At 37.4% G+C, this 18,707-nt stretch overlaps 2 protein-coding genes and 1 long non-coding RNA gene across 3 annotated transcripts in view; 1 reads left to right on the forward strand and 2 right to left on the reverse strand.

Annotated features, from left to right (window-relative positions):
• Positions 1-77: 77 nt before the first annotated feature.
• On the reverse strand, positions 78-2,330 carry LOC124834942 (uncharacterized). Its single transcript, XM_047309778.1, has 2 exons — positions 1,899-2,330; positions 78-566 (listed from the first exon to the last, which is right to left on the reverse strand). Exons 1-2 carry the CDS (start codon positions 2,328-2,330, stop codon positions 78-80), a joined length of 921 nt encoding a protein of 306 aa, XP_047165734.1.
• Positions 2,331-3,396: 1,066 nt separating this feature from the next.
• On the reverse strand, positions 3,397-4,188 carry LOC124834943 (uncharacterized). The gene is made up of 2 exons (XR_015780563.1): positions 3,962-4,188; positions 3,397-3,841 (listed from the first exon to the last, which is right to left on the reverse strand). It is a non-coding gene; the product is annotated as an uncharacterized LOC124834943 (long non-coding RNA).
• A 639-nt stretch (positions 4,189-4,827) lies between these two features.
• Positions 4,828-18,707, forward strand: part of LOC124822628 (ATP-dependent zinc metalloprotease FTSH 12, chloroplastic-like) — a 29,337-nt gene continuing 15,457 nt past the window's right edge. The window contains exons 1-4 of the mRNA XM_088093830.1: positions 4,828-5,230; positions 7,787-7,971; positions 15,002-15,219; positions 15,469-15,747. Coding sequence (XP_087949956.1) covers positions 4,877-5,230; positions 7,787-7,971; positions 15,002-15,219; positions 15,469-15,747 — 1,036 coding nt within the window. The 5' untranslated portion in view covers positions 4,828-4,876. The remainder of the gene's footprint in view (positions 5,231-7,786; positions 7,972-15,001; positions 15,220-15,468; positions 15,748-18,707) is intronic.

The raw sequence follows: 18,707 nt of genomic DNA on the forward strand, positions 1-18,707 counted from the left end.
TCCCCGGCAAAACCTCCTGATATGGTGTTGATGTGTCCCCGCAGGGGACGATCGCGGCTTCTGCTGCGGCTTTTGCTTCATCGCTGCTTCGAGCGTGGGCGATCGATCCGATTACTTCCAGACCTTTTGTGCCTATAAGCATGCCGCGGGCTAGGTCGTTCCGCGGGTGTCGGGGGGCGATCAACTCGAACGTACTGTTTCAGTTGTCCCGCCCGGATTAGCTCTTCAATTTTGTCTTTCAAGGTCACACACTCTTCGGTAGTGTGACCCATGTTTTTGTGGTACAGACAGTGTTTGGTTCCGTCTGCGCCTGGCGGAGTAGGTCGCTTCATGGGTTCGAGGAGCAATTTCGTGCTTAGCGCTTCTCGGAGGATCTTCTCCCTAGGAGCGTTCAAGGGGGTGTACTGTTGGAAACGGGGTCCTCGACGCGGTTCCTTATGTTTGAGACTTCCCGGTTTCCCACCGAAGTGCCTGATTTTCCCCCATTCGTCCTTTCCCCCTTGTGCTCCTGACTTTCCTTTCTGTATGACAGTTTCATTTCTTCCACCCTGATTTCGTCCATCGCCCTTGATAACAATTGAAAAACTGTTATTTTCATGCTTAAAATTGATACTAAAAGCAACCTTTATACTTAGAAACTAGCTTGAAATCATGCTTTTCTTCATATTTTCAGAAATAAGAGAGCTGGACAGGTTTATGCTTGATTTCAGTGTTTTTGTGCAGGTTTTAAGGTGAATTTGGTGAAAGAAGTGAAGAAGGAGAGATATGGAATCAGAAAAGACATCAAAAAGTGCAAAAGGAGAAGCCGAAGTCACCGCTCAGCGGCAGTTTACCGCTGAGCCGCACTCAGGAGCTCACGGGAGGACCGCTGAGGGGCAAAATGGTCGCTGAGGGGAAGAAACGTGACACGCACTTACCGCTGAGCGGCACTTTAATGGGCTTGGACCTAATTTTCTGTAATTTACGAATAATATATAAGCTTTAGGGTTTCCTAGGGTTTGTATCTTTGGCTGGAACGAAGCAAACACTCTCTCTTCCACCCCTTTGAAGGAGGATCTTGGATGCTGAGGCTTCCTCTTCACCTTTTTAGGGTTTTATCTTTCATTCTTTCATTGTAATTCATCTAGGTTCACCATGAATATGGTGAACTAAACTCTGTATGTTTGTTGGGGAATCAATGTAATCTTTTGAAGCTCTCATATATGGAATCTGTTTTTTTACATCTTTTAATTAAGACTTATGCTTTCTTTCATCATTAGTTAGGGTTTTTCCTCTTTGCGTAATGCTTGCATTGTTTAACTCATTTGATGCATGATTATTGGTTTTGTCGATACGGGCGCGTACGGGGAAGTCTAGATCCGGGGAATTTCTCCCAATATTATATTGGTTGTCGTTAAGCTCCTGCACTTATGAACTGATCATTAGGAATGCTAGGAATTGTATGAACTCGTGATTAAGGAGAAGCCTTCTTGAAAGGTACTTTAGAGAGTGGCATTAACAATGATGATTTGAATGTTGAATTCCTAAAATATGAGAGTGGATAAGATGAAATTGACCCCCAACAACATATTCATACATTTATTTCATTGAAAGTGTTTATCTTTGTTTTTGCCATTGATCAAAACTTCATGCATACATATTTAATTTTCGTCTTTTGCATATAAAATCCAAATATTTCGTCTTTAAGTCTTAGCTAATCAAGAAACCACACAACTAAACTAGGTCGTGAGTCCTTTGGGAAGAACGATACTTGGTCTTACCAAGTTTATTACTTGAACGATTCGGTCACACTTGCCGATTGAAAAACAAGTTTGTGACATCATATTTTGGTGTTCATAAATTTGTCCATCAGCCCTCTCCCTCAACTCTTCCATGGTTTTGGGGGCCCGTCGACAGACGCTGTCCTTAAACGGTCCTGGCTTGAGGGCGGGGAGGATGTAATGCAGAGAGAGTTTTAGGCTTAAGCCCTTCACTTGTCGCACGGTCTTCTGATAGCGGTCCATGAACGCTCTAAGCGTTTCTTCCTTGCCTTGCTTCAGGGTGACCAGCTCGAAAACTGTCAGGTCTTGAGTACTGTTAGCGGTAAACTGCTGGTTGAATAGGCGTTGTAAGCCGGCGAAATTCTCTATAGAATTGGAGGGAAGATAATTGAACCACTCGAGCGCCTTTCCTTCTAGTGACAATGAAAATGCGAGACACCAGATAGCGTCATTGCCTGTCCTGAACGCCATAGCGTTCGAGAAAGTCTTGATGTGGGCCTCGAGATCCGTTGTCCCGTCATACATCTTGAATTGTGACGCAACGAACTGTTCCGATATATGGACATCCATGGTCGCTTGGACAAAGGGGAGTAATAACGTGGACGAAGGCTCAGGCTTCACCACCATCCGTCTATCCTCCGCGGCACTTTCCGCGTGTATCGATTTGACTTTACTTCCTTCGGCCTCGGACTCCGCCGGCTTCCAGGTCTTATCGCGTCCGCTATTATGCTCGGTCTGATCCTCCGCAGCGACTTTTCGCTTTTCCTTCGCTCACTCTTCCTCGCCTTTCCTTCCAGCGATCTCTCGGGCTATCCGTGCCTCATACTCGGCCTTGATGGCCACAAGTTTGGCCACATGGCGCTGTTGCATCTCGTCCATCTTCTGTTGTAATGCTCTGATCATCTCTACTGGATCGTCCATGCTCATGTTTCTCGTGGTCACCATTGGGTTTGAATAGCAACTCGGTCCCACGGTGGGCGCCAAAATGTTTCGGTTGTAGGGGCTGAGTCGTCAAATACCTCCACACTTTACTCTTCCAGTCTCTCGGCCGTCCGGTCTTGCTTCCTACTCTTCGGTTCACTCCTCTGCGTGCCGGGGGGAGACTTGTCAAAGATTCTCCGATGCCAAAGTCAGTTTGAGAACAATGGTGTTTTCAATAGAATAGTAATAAATATGCAGTAAATGCAACCTATCTACCACTCACCTTTGACCTGTATTTATAGTTTTTGTTATGGGCTTGGGATTAGTGAAAAGTTAATCACGACCCAACTTCGGCCCAATAGCTTTTAACAGCTACTTACCTTAATCTTAATCCTAATCTGGTATGGTCAATTGGCAATATGGCCGATCGACCTTCTGATATTAGGCCTTACAACCGGCCGGCCCATATGAGTTGTTGTTCGTCTGGTTGACGAGTGGCAAGGTCACGTAATTGGGTGGTCATTGGCCATGCGGACGTCCGGTCCATACATTGCCCGGTCCCTCGGGATATACGTAGTCATAGACTACACGGACGTCCGGTCTTTGTGTCGCTCGGTCCCTACTGGTACAGATGCATTTTGAAGACAATTCTTTTGACATGTGGTTTCGATCTAATAAAATAATAGGGTAACAAAAATCTAAAACTTCATATGAGTACAAGGTTCGAGAGAACATTTTAACTAATAAAATGTGACAGACAGGAAACCAAAGGTTTGAGAGAACTTTGGGATAAGTTGATTAATAATAATATTAATTAAACTTATACAAAGCCAGATAAAGAACATACAATAGAAAAAAACATGAACATTAACCGGAGAAACATCTTATTGTTACAAAACATCACCGATTACCCCAACCCCATAATACAAGTGCAAAAAATGTTTGAAATATGTTCGAAAAGTAGAATTGGGATCAGGATAAGTTGCCACCACTTTGCTGCCACAAATTGATGATATCAGTGGCTTGATTAAGTAGAATAATCATCTGCTTTTGGGAGATCCAAGGCTTGCTCTCAAGCAACTCGTTGAGCTCTTCTCCATCCAAATGAACTTCAACACAAGTCTTGGCTTCTCTTTTGCCTTCACCACCACTCCAAGCTTCTATTAATCACCAAAAAAAAATTATATATAAATAAGAGATTTTTTTTCTAATTCTAAAAGAGGTGGATAAATGAGAGAAATTGAATTTGAATGTTTGGGAGCAAAAAGTGAGAAGAGAACCTCAGATTGGGGAATGGGAGGGGCTTCTTCTTGGGCAACGATGGTTTCCGCGACGGAAGCGAGAGTGAAGCGTGTGGTGGTTGGAAGAGGGTGGTGTGGGATTGGTGCAAGGTTTTTCGTCAAGGGCAATGAGGCGACGTTTGGACCCATTAATGAAAGTATAAAATCAAAGCCCCAATCCATTGCAACCATGGCAGATAGCGAACCCTAATCTCTTAATACGAAATTTTTTTTAATCTGAACCAAATAATATAACATAACAGGTCATATGACAAATTAAATAAAAAATTTCACGTAATATAAGATGTATACATATGTGTGCACCACGTCATCACAGTTAGACGACGTTAATGAAAACTTAACAGATATGACTTAATTGGTTCAGTTTTACAAGTTTATGGACCCGATTGAGATCCAAAAAAAAGCGATAACCCACTTGAGATCCAAAAAAAAGCGATAACCCACTTGAGATTGACACACAGATACGAGGACCAAATGAGGGTTTAAACCTATATTTTAAAATAAAGAACTTGTTTATAACAAAACTATTTATAACTAAACCATTTAATATTAAAATAACCCAGTCTCACTATTTTTAAACTACCATCACTTTTAAAATACCATTTTATAAAGTTTTACAAAAATAAAGTTTTACAAAAATAAATATACTTTTAAAATACCATTTTAATTTAAAAAAATAATTAAATTTAAAAAATTAAATTATAGAAAATCGATCAAATTTTAAAAATAAAACCACTTAAAATAAATATTTAAAGATAAAATCAAAAAATAAATATGTACACCAAAATCAACGTCTCTTTGTATAATTTTACATAAATAATAGCATTTCTTGGAACTATTTATGGATAAACCTCATAAACCCCCAAATCCGAAAATGAACCGCAGAAGCTAGCAATGGAACTCTCCATTACGCACACTCCCAATCCTCTTCACTGTTTCTCATCACCACAACTCTTTCCAAACCCCAACGTTTTCACGCTAAGCGCACCTCGTCCCCGCAGAAAGCTTCGGTTCCGAGTTTCGGCCACCGCGGAGCCCGATGGGGCGTCGTGGTCGCAGTCGCTGCGGCGTGGGTCTCAGCGGTTCTGGATCAACTTTGGGGAAATGGTGAAGAAAGAGACGGGTCTTGACTTCCAGAGCAGCAGCGTGAAGAACGTAGGCGAGGTTATGAGCGGAGATGAATTGCGAAGGTTTGGGACTCAGTGGGTGTCTCGGTTTGTCGATTGGAACCGGTGGGAACGCTGGAAGGTAATGCTTTCAATTGCCGCGCTGGAATTGTGTTGTTAATTTGATGCTTATGTTTTTTTTTAATTTTTATTTTTTTTATTTGTTATTAATTTCATGTTTCTTTTTTTGTATTTTTCGGGTTGTGACCTGTGAGTATTAGTGATTTGTGGATGTTAAATTAGTGATTTGTGGTTTTATTGGGGACGCATTTGGAGATAGGAATCAGAGTGAGTAAAAATGGAAAACTTTTGGTTATAACCAAAGAGAGTGTTGACTGTTGACTGAGCAGAAATTGATTTCCGCATTTGATGATGATAGCAAAACTACTGTGGGTACTGACGCAGCAGTGGACTTGGTTACTGGAAATAAGACTCGGCCCAAAAGGATTGCAGATAAACCAATTGTATACAGGGAATATATTTTCTGTTTTCATCATGACATTGCTGTTGGTTGTTGGCATTGGTTCTCATTACTTTTCCTGTTTTCTTTACCAGTTCTGTTATTCTGTTTCCACGTAATATGGCACACAATGGTTTGTACTGTAAGCCTAGCACAGAATGTAAGTCTCGGTATGACATGAGTAAAACAGGAAGGAATTCAGAGTTGTTTGTTTTTTTGCTGTTTTGGGAGGTTGCCTTTGTCCTCAAATTCAAGGCTTTTCAATGACGCCCTGATGTTTTATGATTTTATTTTCTGGTTTTCATTAATAATCGAAGAAAATATTGATTTTGGGACTCAGTGGGAGTCTCAATTTGTCTATTGAAATCGGTGAGGACATTGGAAGGTGACTTGTTCATTGCTGTATTGGGATTGTGTTGCTAATTTCATGGCTTTTTATGTTGTTAAATTTGTGTTTTTCCTTTTGTTAAGTTGGGAATGTTGCAGTGGTGTTTTATGATTTTACTTTCTGGTATTGGTGAACAAGCCTTTCAGAGTAAGAGTCAAAGTGAAGAAACAAAGATAACATAGACATTTTTAAATTGCATGGGAACATTGAAAACTTTTCTCGAACCAAACAATGTATCGAGTGTGGGTGAATATTGATTTCCATCTTGAATAGTCCATTTTGTTGGAAGTCCCACATCGACTAGAGATAAGACCAAATTGTAATATATAAGTGGGGTGCAAACCATACATACAAGCCGGTTTTGTGGGGTTGAGTTAGGCTTAAAGTCCACTTTCTAATATAGTATCAGAGCCATGGTTGGAGCCTTTCCTAACGAGATCTATGTGGGTATTCTGTTCCACCTATTGTCGGGCCACTATTGGATCACCCATTAATTCTACTCTCACGCTCGAGATGTCTATACCTCGGCGTGAAGGGGTGTGTTGGAAGTCCCACATCGACTAGAGATAAGGTCAAATTATAATATATTAGTGGGATGCAAACCTCACCATACAAGTCGGTTTTGTGGGCTTGAGTTAGGCTTCAAGTTCACTTCTTAACACATTTTATTTTTTTTCTCATCATTAGTAGTTATAAAAAATTTTACTTTTGGCTGTTTTTGCTCAGTCCTTTGAAAATAGGATTCTGAAAATAATGTGACAATTTTGTAATTATAATTTAGAGTTAATAAAGTTTTCTACCTCATTTCCAAAAGATTTCAGTCTTATACCCGACATTTAATAAATGTGTCATTTCGGTCTCCACAATTATTCCAAAAACTCTTGTAACCAAATCATTTATAAGCAAAAGTGGAAAATGTTTCCTCAAACTAGATAGATTGAGGGGGAGCAATTTTTAATTTCCACATTCAACTACAACTTGAGAGTAGTGACTAGTCAAAATTTTGTGGCGATGCCTGCATTTTGGAGGCATTTCTTTTCCTTTACATAGCGTATGGAATAGGATAGAATTGTGCATATTTTTCGAATGTGTTGCTTTTGTTCTCTTATGCTGGTATTTAATATTGCTTTGTTCTTCAATATTGCATTTTGTTTAATAAATAGTGTTGGGTTAACTACTATTGCAGCATTAATGTATTTTTTTAATTAAATATGTTTTTAGTTCTTAAACTTGAATGCTAAATTATATTTGGTTTCTATCCCAAACTTTTATACTCTAACTTCGAAAATGAATAGATATAGTCCTCCTAGTCCAATTGGATTACATCTTTTTGACGTGTCAAATGATATTTCAAGTTGACATTTGAGTTATTTTTACCATTTGACATGTTTTAGCTTAAATGTCAGTTTAAAACATTGTTTAATATCAAATGATATTTCAAGTTGACATTTGAGTTATTTTTACCATTTGACATGTTTTAGCTTAAATGTCAGTTTAAAACATTGTTTAATACATAAAAAGTTATAGCCATTGGGTTAAAAGAACTATAAATTTCAATTTTGCGTCTAATTTTAGGGACTCAAAACATATTTAACTTTTTTTTTTCCTGGGACATTTTTTACCTAGCTAAGAATTTTGATTGAAAAATATATACTATCAACACTTTTGGACCAGGCTGGTAAAACTGACTGCTTAATCCATAAAAGGGGTTTTACTTATATTTGTTATTATTCTGTATTGCTTTCTTTTTAATATAAATTAACTAAAACAATGTTGTTTTCTTGTTACAGAAAATCAAAGACTGGGAACCTTTGCGAATTGGCACATTTGTTCTTTATATTTTTGTTGTCACATTTGCTTGTAGAGGAGTATATGTTGCTGTTCAAACACCTTTCGTAAATCGGCAGAAAAAAGAATTAGCAGAAGCTTACATGGAAGTGTTAATTCCTGAACCATCCCCTACTAACATCAGAAGGTAAGTCAATCCTCCTTTATTATCACATTCTTTTGGTACACATGCTCTTGTTTAATATACTTTTGGTTTATCTAATTCTTATTGTCATAGAAGTATAATTGCTGACTTCTCAAATTTTATTTGTTGTGAACATATATTATTTCTTTCACCAGTTTCACGCTAATATAATATTTTTAATCAATCAAATGAAATAAGTTCTTAACCTGCTATAATGTTGACTTTAAATTCACTAAAACTAGACAATGATGACAGTTGAAGCTCATTATTCACTGGCATACTGAACTAAGAGCTCGCTATGCAATTTTGTATCATTAATCAAATCACATGTTTTTCTTTCTTTTCTATTTTTACTTTTCTTTCACCAGTGTCATGAAAGAAATCCAAAACTCATATAAGCTTAATTTGTTAATTGAAAAATTGCTTCATGAGACTTATAGTTGATGTTTTTTTATTATCTTGTAGTTTAAATTATGATATTAAATTCTATGTAACATCTACATGATATATTTGAAGTTATTTTTCATTGTCTTTGAATTTTGATTTGACAACCTTGTTATGGAGTGATCTATTCACATAAAATAATCTACAGCACAATTGTAGTGATTGCATCGGCTGTAATGTTGTATATTTTATTTGAAATTAAAATTTGACGGTGCAAAATTGGATGACTCTAAAACTACATCATTTGTTACCAACATTGTGATCTGCAATGCTTGCAATCGCATAATCTGTAAAACATTTACTTTCGATGACTTAGATGAGTCAGCCTTTTTTGAGGACATCCAATGCCAACAAGTTCATCAACATGGAATTGATGTGTCCCAATAATTCTTGTATTGTCTTATTTTCAAGAGAAGCTTCTTGGAGATCAATGCGAAGCTACCTCGCACGAGCCTTGGTCTGAGTGAAGAAGTGGTTGTGTATCTGTTCCCATACTTGATACAAATGAACAATATGAAGAACGCGTGGCAAAATTGACTTGGAGAGAGTCGATTATTGCCAAGAAAGTAAGATCTAATCTTGAACTTCCCATTCTTCATAAGCGGGATTAATAACTCTTGCAGTGCGATAATCATCAGTAAGAAATCTTGGAGGAATTTCTGGATTAACAACAAAGTGATGAAGGTTATTAGAATATAATCAACCGTTACAGATTTATAGGAAATTAACCTTTAGATAATCTAGGAAATCAAGATGATTGATTCCTATATAAGTGTTTTTCTATAATTAATTTTATAAAATAGTATAAATACATATTGTGTGGTCTGTATTAAACACACAGTACATTCAAAACATATACAATTCTATATGATATCAATAGTTTAAGGTTTCAATCTTGAAAAGACAAACTGTGAGAAAGATTGGGAAGCATGAGACGCATTTTGGTAGGACTATGATGACCTAAGCGTTGATGCTCAAGAGCTTGAGACACAATGGACATAGAAGCAACCGATTGTGACAGATAGTAAATCCTCAAGCATCATCTTCTGCTCCAACCTCCCCTTCGCCCACGATTCCTGCACCTGAACTTCCTATTGTGATACGAAAAGGTATTCGTTCTTCTCGTAATCGTAACTCTCTGCTTTTACCATTACTTATGATCGTTTGTCTCCATCCTATTTCTCCTTTGTTTCTTCTTTGGATTCTATGTCTATTCCTAAGACTATAGGTGAAGCCATGGCTTATCCTGGCTAACATCAGGCAATGGTAGAGGAGATGGCAACCTTACCTTCCTTCCAATGGCACTTGGGAACTTGTTCATTTACCTCCTGACAAAAAAACGGTTGACTGTCGTTGGGTTTATACAATGAAAATTGGACATGATGGTCATATTGATTGGTTAAAACCTCGCTTAGTCGCTAAAGGTTATACACAGATTTTTGGTCTAGATTATGGGGACACATTTTCCCCTGTGGCCAAAATAACTTCTTTCGTCTCTTTCTGGCTATGGTTGCTATTCATCATTGGCATCTTCATCAAATAAATATTAATGCATTCTTACATGGTGAATTGCAGGAAGAAGTTTGTATGAATCAATCCCCTGGTTTTCTTGCTTCCGACGATTCTCGTCTTGTTTGTAAGCTTCAACGGTCTCTCTATGGTTTGAAGCTGTTAGATATATTATCTTTATTTTATATTTATCTTTTATCTTTAGTTAGTTTGTTATTATTTCTTATTTGTATTTTGGGCTTGACCCATATTTCTTCTATTATAAATAGAGGACCCTATGTGTATATTCAACATAAGGTAGATTAATCCCATATATAGTTTTTCATATATTCAACATGGTATCTAGAGCTTAAGGTTCTTTAAAGGAAAAAGTTTCTGGTGCCTTTGTCACTGCATCTGCCGCTGCCGACAGTGGCGCTATCTACTACTGGCGGCGACGCCGTCATCTACCGCTACCACTATCGGAGTTTAAGTTTTGATCAACGATCACATGGTGCTGAAGCATAATATTGTGCTATGACAGTAGCCACTTGTGAGCTTATGTGGCTTAGGCAACTACTATTACAACTAAAAATAGGGGATATCCATGAAACAAAACTTATTTGTGACAATCAAGCTACACTTCACATTACATCAAACCCGATCTTCCATAAAAGAACCAAACACATTGAAATTGATTCTCTTTGTTAGAGAAAATGTGCCCTCTTGAGAAATCACTAATGATTTTGTCAAGTCTAACAATTAGTTGGCTGACATATTCACCAAGTCTCTTAGAGAGCCTCAGATAGAGTACATTTGTAACAAGCTTGGTACATATGACATATATGCTCCGACTTGTGGGGAAGTGTTAGAATATAATAAGGTATTATGGATTTGTAGGAAATTAACGGTGACATAATCTAGGAAATTAGGATGATTGATTCCTTATTATTAGGTGTTTTCATTATAATTAATTATGTAAAATAGTATAAATACATAATGTGTGGTCTGCATTAGACACACAATACATTAAAAACATATACAATTCTATAAAGGTGATGAGACTTAATGTTAGGTTCCTTTATTCAGGGAACCTAAACAATAGTCACTCTTCTCACTCAGACACTCAACAACAGAAGATATAATGGATGTATAAGTATTTTATTCAATCTGTAGTGTGAAGAAAGAAGAAAATAGAAGTAAATGTTCCCAAGGAAGCCTCCCTTCCTCCACTGGCCAAGAGGTCCAGTCTAAACCCTAAACAAATCCTCTCCCCTCCTCAACCAATTCGGTGATTATATATACTCTGTTAGATGTTAAGATGTGTGTTTCTGTTATTTGGGCTTAGTCTATTCTGTATTAAGGGCATTGGCCCATATCTTACAATATAAATAAACTACCCTATGTGTATGCTAAACACAAGGGATATTTTCTCCCAATCTTCTCTATTTCTCATATGGTATCTAGAGCACAGGAATAGTTCCAGTCAACTCCACGGTCTCCGGCACCCATCACTGCCGCTGTCGTCGTAGTCGCCGCCGATGCCGTCGCCGCTGCCGCCGTCGCCATCGCCGCCGCCATCGCCGGAGTTCCAGAATCGACCAGCGACCACACCATCGGAATCGTCTCGGCCGGGCAACCACCGTGGTACGAAGATCGCGGCGAACGGACCACCCACGCGCCTCCACGCGCCGCCGCAAGATTCGCCGCTGCCGCTGCGCGTGCCGGCGCGTCGCCGGAGCTTTCCGCCGCCGATCAGCATCGCCGTGATCGCCTCCTCGCCCTCTTTCTGGATCTGTGGTCGTTGCGTCAATCGGAGCACTTTGATTTTTTAGGGTTTCTCCCTCTTCCCTCTTTATGGCGTCTTCCTCGTCTACAAACACCTCTATTGGTGGCTCATCTTCTAATCCCTCAATATATACCAATTATGTGAATGTACACTTGTCCATTGACAAGTTAGATGGCACAAATTATGCAACATGGGCGTCCGACATCAAACTTTGGTTGAAGAGTCAGGGGTACTTAGATCATCTTACTCAAAATGTGACTACTGCTCCCATAGATGACACTTCCCGTTGGATGAAAATTGACACTCCTCATTGAAACAAATGTTTCGATCCTATGAAACATGTTCAGAAGTATGGGCACAAGCGAAGTTGTTATACACAAATGACACTCAGCGTCTTTATGGTGTTTGTCAGGACCTATTCACTGTTATTGGTCCGCGCAATCCTGGCCCCATGGCAGAATATTTGGGTAAAATTCATGCCCTTCTTCATGACTTTAATGATATATTACCTCCTGCTTCCACTCCTGCTGAAGAATTGGAACAACGATCAAAGTTCTTCATGTTGTTGGCATTATACGGACTCTCTGATGATGTTTCTCATGTCCGTGATCAGATTTTGGGTTCTCCTGTCATACCCAACTTTACTTCTACTTGTTCTGCTCTTTTGCGTATACCGAGCAAACCCGTCACTGAGACATCCCCTCATACTGATGATTCTTCTGTTATGGCTGCTCAACGTGATGATCGAAGTCGGTCTCGCAAGCCAAGTAAAGGACGTCCAAAATGTGACCATTGTAGCAAGTTAGGCCACAAGATGTTATGCTCTCCATGGACGTCCTCCTCGACCTGTAGCAATGGCAAATTCTGATCCACCTCCTCGATCACCGTCTGCAGACCATCCTACTTCATCTAATACCGTAGACAAACCTGCAATCTTTAACGAATTTCTCAGATGGTATGAGGATCATCAGCACTCTGATTCCACTACATCTACATCTGTTGCACGTACATGTACACCTTTTGTTGGTCTAACTCACTCCCTCGGACCTTGGGTCCTTGACTCAGGCGCCACCGATCATATCACTGGTAACAAGTCCTTGTTTTCTTCCTTGTCATGTCCGAATAATTTACCCTCAGTAACAATGGCTGATGGGTCTAGAGTCTCATCTCATGGTATTGGTACTGTTAATATTTTTCCATCCATATCCATTGATCATGTACTTTATGTCCCTGGGTCTCCCTTCAACTTATTGTCCATTAGTCGTTTAACTCGTACTCTTAATTGTGTTATTTCATTTACTAAAGATTTTGTTTGGTTGCAGGACCGGAGTTCGAAACACATGATTGGCACATGATGTGAGTCTCATGGCCTTTATCATCTCCGCCCTTCTCCACATGTTGGCGTAGTCATGGAGTCACCATCCCTTCTTCATGCTCAGTTCGGTCATCCTAGTCTTGCCAAACTACAACAACTTGTCCCGAGGTTGTCCACATTATCAAGTTTGTCGTGTGAGTCTTGTCAGTTAGGGAAGCATACTCGTAGTTCCTTTCCTCGTAGTGTCTCACAATGGGCGTCGTCCCCTTTTTCATTGGTTCATTCTGACATTTGGGGACCTAGTCGTGTTAAGTCCATTTTAGGTTTTCAGTATTTTGTTACCTTTATTGATGACTATTCCAGATGTACTTGGTTGTTTTTAATGAAGAATCGTTCTGAGTTGTTTTCTATTTTCCAATCTTTTTTCAATGAAATAAAAACACAGTTTGGGGTTTCTATTCGAAATTTACGTAGTGATAATGGCCGTGAATACCTTTCTCAACCGTTTAAACAATTTTTGGCTTCTCATGGCATTCTTCACCAAACCTCATGTGCTTATACCCCTCAACAAAATGGGGTGGCTGAGCGCAAGAATAGACACCTTATTGAAACAACTCGTACACTTCTTATTCATGGTCAAGTACCCTCACGTTTTTGGGGTGATGCAGTTCTCACAGCATGTTATCTTATCAACCGCATGCCATCTTCCGTCTTAGATAACAAAATCCCTCATTCTATCTTATTTCCTCAAGACCCTCTGCATCCATTACCTCTTCGAGTTTTTGGGTCTACATGTTTTGTTCATGATTTTAGTCCTGGTCTTGATAAGTTATCTCCTAGGTCTCACAAATGTGTCTTCTTAGGATTTCCACGGTCACAAAAGGGCGATAAGTGTTTTTCCCCTTCCCTCAATCGTCATTTTATCTCTGCTGATGTTACTTTTGATGAGTCTTCTTTGTATCGGAATTCTGTCATTGTAAACGTGAGATCTTAAGAGAGGTAGGTGTATTCAAGCCCTGTAAAATATATTGTCTATTATTAATCTTAAGTGATATTATGGCAATGTTATTTCTTGGAAAAGCAAGGAACAAAATGTGGTTGCTTGATCTAGTGTTGAAGCTTAATATTGAGCTATGACATCTAAGACTTGTCAACTCCAATAATCAACTTGCATGTATTTTGTCTAAGTTCTTGAGAGGAGCTCAAATCCAAAGAATAGGTTCTTGGTATATGCTCCAATTTGAGAGGGAGTGTCAAAATTGCTTAAGTTATGTGAAAGGGTTAATTTGTTAGGATAGATATACCCATCTTTTGTACTACCTATCTGGCACCTATGTGTAGATCATTGTATTTTTTTTTTTTTTTTGTATTTTACGGATGTAAGAACGCATATAAATGAATGAATAAACTAGGATATAAAGCTCTCTTGGGCATTTTTTCATGGGGGTTCCATCTTGCTTTGAATAGCTATACATGTATTTTCTTCATATCGATCTTAAAATATCTTAGATGATCTCTTAGAAATTGTTCTTTTATATTTTATGATTTATTTCCTTCTTTATATTTTATAGTTATTAGAATATCTTAATAGAATATGATATATAGGCATGTCTTATAATGTATACAAGAATAAAATCACCTATAATTATACTTGAGATTGAAACTATAAAGTAATTCTAGAGGGCTTGTAAGATCCCCCTCACTCTCATTCTATATATAAAAAAGTTACAAAATAGGGTAGTTCTAATACAATAATAATAAAAAATAGAGTAAATACTCTAACAATGATAAATAGGGTAAATATTCTAACAATGATAAATAAGATAAGTATTCTAACAATTATTTTACATTTATTTTAATTATATTATGTAAGATGAACTGTGTTGTGTATACCATAGAGGCAGTTTCAACATCTCAAAGAAATCATTTCATGCAACAGAAGTGTTTAGCGTGTTGAATCCATTTAAAAGAGTTTTTGTTCATTTATTTGATTGCAGATTTAAGAAGGGTATGTGGAAGAGGACCATGCCAAAAGGCCTAAAAATGAAAAAGCTTATTGAAAGACCTGATGGAACACTTGTTCATGATACTTCTTATGTTGGAGAGGATGCATGGGAGGATGATCAAGAGGAGCGTGTAAAACAAATTATAGAGGATGATGAAAGGTTAAACAAAGAAGAGAAGAAAGAACTAACAAAAGGCTTGGGCATTTCAGGTTATCTTTGTAGAATTTTGTGTCTGTTACCATTTTACTTTTTTCTTCAATTTGTTCTTTCTTTTTTTTGTCATTAGTTTTAGTTTATTTAAGTGAATTGAGAAGTTACGATGACTTGAAAATTAATTTTGTTCACTTTGATGTTTCATTTGATTCCTGCTTATAATTTATTTCACTGTTTCTTCTGCATTGAAATATAATTGTAATAACAGAATGCTTTATAATTTATTGCACTGTTTTTGCATGCAGGTGAGGTTCCATTTGAGGGTACATGGCGTGAAAGACTTCATAAATGGAGAGACATCCTTAGAAAAGAACGTTTTGCCGAACAATTAGATTCCTTAAATGCCAAATATGTAGTTGAATTTGACATGAAAGAGGTTGAACAGAGTCTTCGGAAGGATGTAGCAGAGAAGGTGACACCCACTCAGGATACTAGGGCTCTATGGATAGCTAAGAGGTGGTGGCGCTATCGGCCTAAACTTCCTTATACTTATTTCCTCAACAAGCTTGATAATTCTGAGGCAAGTTCCATTTCTATAATCATATTTCTGCTATGATTTATTTGCTCTTCCCCCTTGGATGTTCATGTATCACATTCCCATTAGTATGTATATTATTAATTAAAAATTGGTCGTGTTATTTTTGAGGAAGCATATGTATATATATTAAATTTAATGAATCAAATCCAATGATGAGTGTAGGCAGTTAGCATACCCAAGGTAATAAGGGGACGAGCATGTCTTATTCACCACTATTAACTATAGAATAGTTGTAGTTGATGAATATCTTAATATGTTGGAGATATCAAATTGACTAGTAATATGACCCAAATTGTCTATGATGAGTGCTGACAGCACACTCCATGCAACACACCTACCAAGTTCAATTGTTACTTTTACACGAGATCATGTGATCTCTAATGAGTGCAAAATAGCCATTTGTGGATCTTCTATCATTAGCATCTCGACCTCTATCCATATAAACAATTCCTTTACCAGGTAATCTTTTGATGTGTATCAAGATTTGAACCATGAAATTTTGCTAACTATCATGGGGTTTATTTAAAAATTGACTAACAACACAAACATGGGAGGCAATGTCTAGCCTAGTCATTGTGAGATGATATAATTACCTAACTAAATGGCTCTTCCTGACTTGGTTGAAGCTTAACATTTGGTTGACACACATTCTCTTTGTAAGTGGATTTAGCTTAATCCTACAAATTGGCTTTTAAGGTGAAAATTTCCCCTCAATTTATTTTATTCACATCTCTAGATGATGCCAGATCTCCAACACATTTAATCTCACTTATAAACAAAGGAAAATGAGGAATACACGAAAGAAATATGAAAAATATCCTGATTGTCACAACTTGACATTCTCCTGCAAGGACAAAAAAATGCAACTCTGCAGTTACACTGCAGATATGATCCAAATAAAATTCCTTATTAAATGTAATCTGTGGCTCGATTGCATCTAGGCCATTTGTAGTACTGCAAAAAGAAACTTTGCTGCACTGCTATTACTTGATATCCTTAGAAGTTATACTTATCTTTGGGATGAGGCTCTGCTGTCATGGATGACAGCTTAGAAAAGTAAGTTCAAAATCATACTCCGACATGTTCTGTATTTGCAGTGGTGTAATATTTATCCTTATTTGCTGTGTAACTGCAGCAGTTGTAATTCTGTCTTTGTGGCAGAGGGTGAAGTTGGGGCAGTTTGGGAATCAAACTTGGACTGTTCAGTGAGAAAAGGGTGCTGGAATTGAGAGTGTATCATATTTTTAGTGAAGTCTTTAATTTAAACTGTAGATTTGGATCTAATTATTAAGATTACATCCTCTCATCTCTCACAATAAGCCGTACTCTTGCATGATAATCTCCCTATATATGTATGCATGCATATACATGTATGTTTGTGTATATAAATTAGAAAAGCGGTTATCCCATTCTCCTGCTATTCCACTTTTTGGGTCAGCAGCTTCGCTCCACAGCATGAGAATGACAACTATGCTGCATATGCTACCGAATCTTGACCTATGAAGCACAAATACAGACAAGTTACGAGTACAACACAAACATGGAGATATGACTAAATTGGAAAAACTGGGATACGGACACGGCATATGTATATATAACTAAATTGTTCTTTATTGATAAGATAATGATACTTTGACAATATTTTTTTGACAACATTTTAACACCATCTATGTGTCATTTTGTGATTGGTCCATGTTGGTGTTTATGATTATTATTATTGATTGTGGAGTAATTTTGAACCAATCACAGAATGACACGTAGATGATGTTAAAATGTTGTTAAAAAAATATTGTCAAAATATTATTATCCTTATTGATATATTTAACATATTGTGAAATTTAATTAATTATTACCAAATAATAACTTAATCAACTAATTTTATATAGAAAAAAATAATTATATACCAGTTTAAATATAAAAATTAATCGTAACTTCAATAGTTTCCAAAAAGAAATAAAAAAAACTATTAAACAACAACTAATTTGTTTTAAAAGGAAAAAAGTAAAATAAAAAATATAAGAATGGATAGATATCTATATATTAATTTAAATAATAGTTAATTGGAAATAAAATAAACTAGAAACATTCTAACAGATTTGGTAGTCTCACAACATAGAATTGTGATTCCAATTTTAGAAAAAGGAAAAAGAAATAGTAAAAAAAATTAAAATTAAGGTGGGAGTCATTCAACAGGTATCATAGTCATTTATAATGAGAGAAAAAGCAAGTGCCATGTCTAGCCGTGCTTGTAGAGTTAAAAAGCAATATTATATCATCATATTAGAATATTAACTATGCATCGACTCTTGAAACATTTTCACTCTGTATATTGACTTACTGTTCATCTTCTACATAGCCTCTCTGGTTTTGCACACTTTTTCTCTCCTCTGTACACAGTCTCTTCTCCATATCTGTGTGATTTCTTCATTTCTATTACTAGCCTCACTTGGCTTACTAATCTTTCATTTCATATACTAAACTCACACATTATAGAATCATTGGCAACTGAGTTGAATTGCAAATCACATGATTTAATTCCGATTCAAACTCCAATATGCGTGTCCTAAGATTTGACTGTGTTTGACCTGATGCACCGTGTCAGACACAGGGTGTCGTATGCGTGCTTGTGTCGCAAACACTTCTGAAGCAGGGAAGTGCAGCAGGGAAGCAGGATGGAGCCGTATCCAAGCTTCATAGACCTTGACTAGCATGATAGTCATTTATTAGAAATATTTGAAGCTCAGACATGCCTCTTTAATGGTGTGTCCCTACGTCTGACATGTATTAAACATTGACAAGTGTATGACACATACCAAACACTCTGCTGAAATGCCTAGTTTTAGAAAAAAAAATAAATTTGGGCTCTGATATGGCTTTAACACAATGTTAATGAGGGTAGACCCGATGATTTGTTTTATAAGTTAAAATTTTAGAATAAGTTTCTAT

This window comes from Vigna umbellata, chromosome 7, assembly GCF_029865625.1.
Source record: "Vigna umbellata cultivar VRB3 chromosome 7, Vumbellata_1.0, whole genome shotgun sequence".
NCBI classification, from domain to species: Eukaryota; Viridiplantae; Streptophyta; class Magnoliopsida; order Fabales; family Fabaceae; genus Vigna; species Vigna umbellata.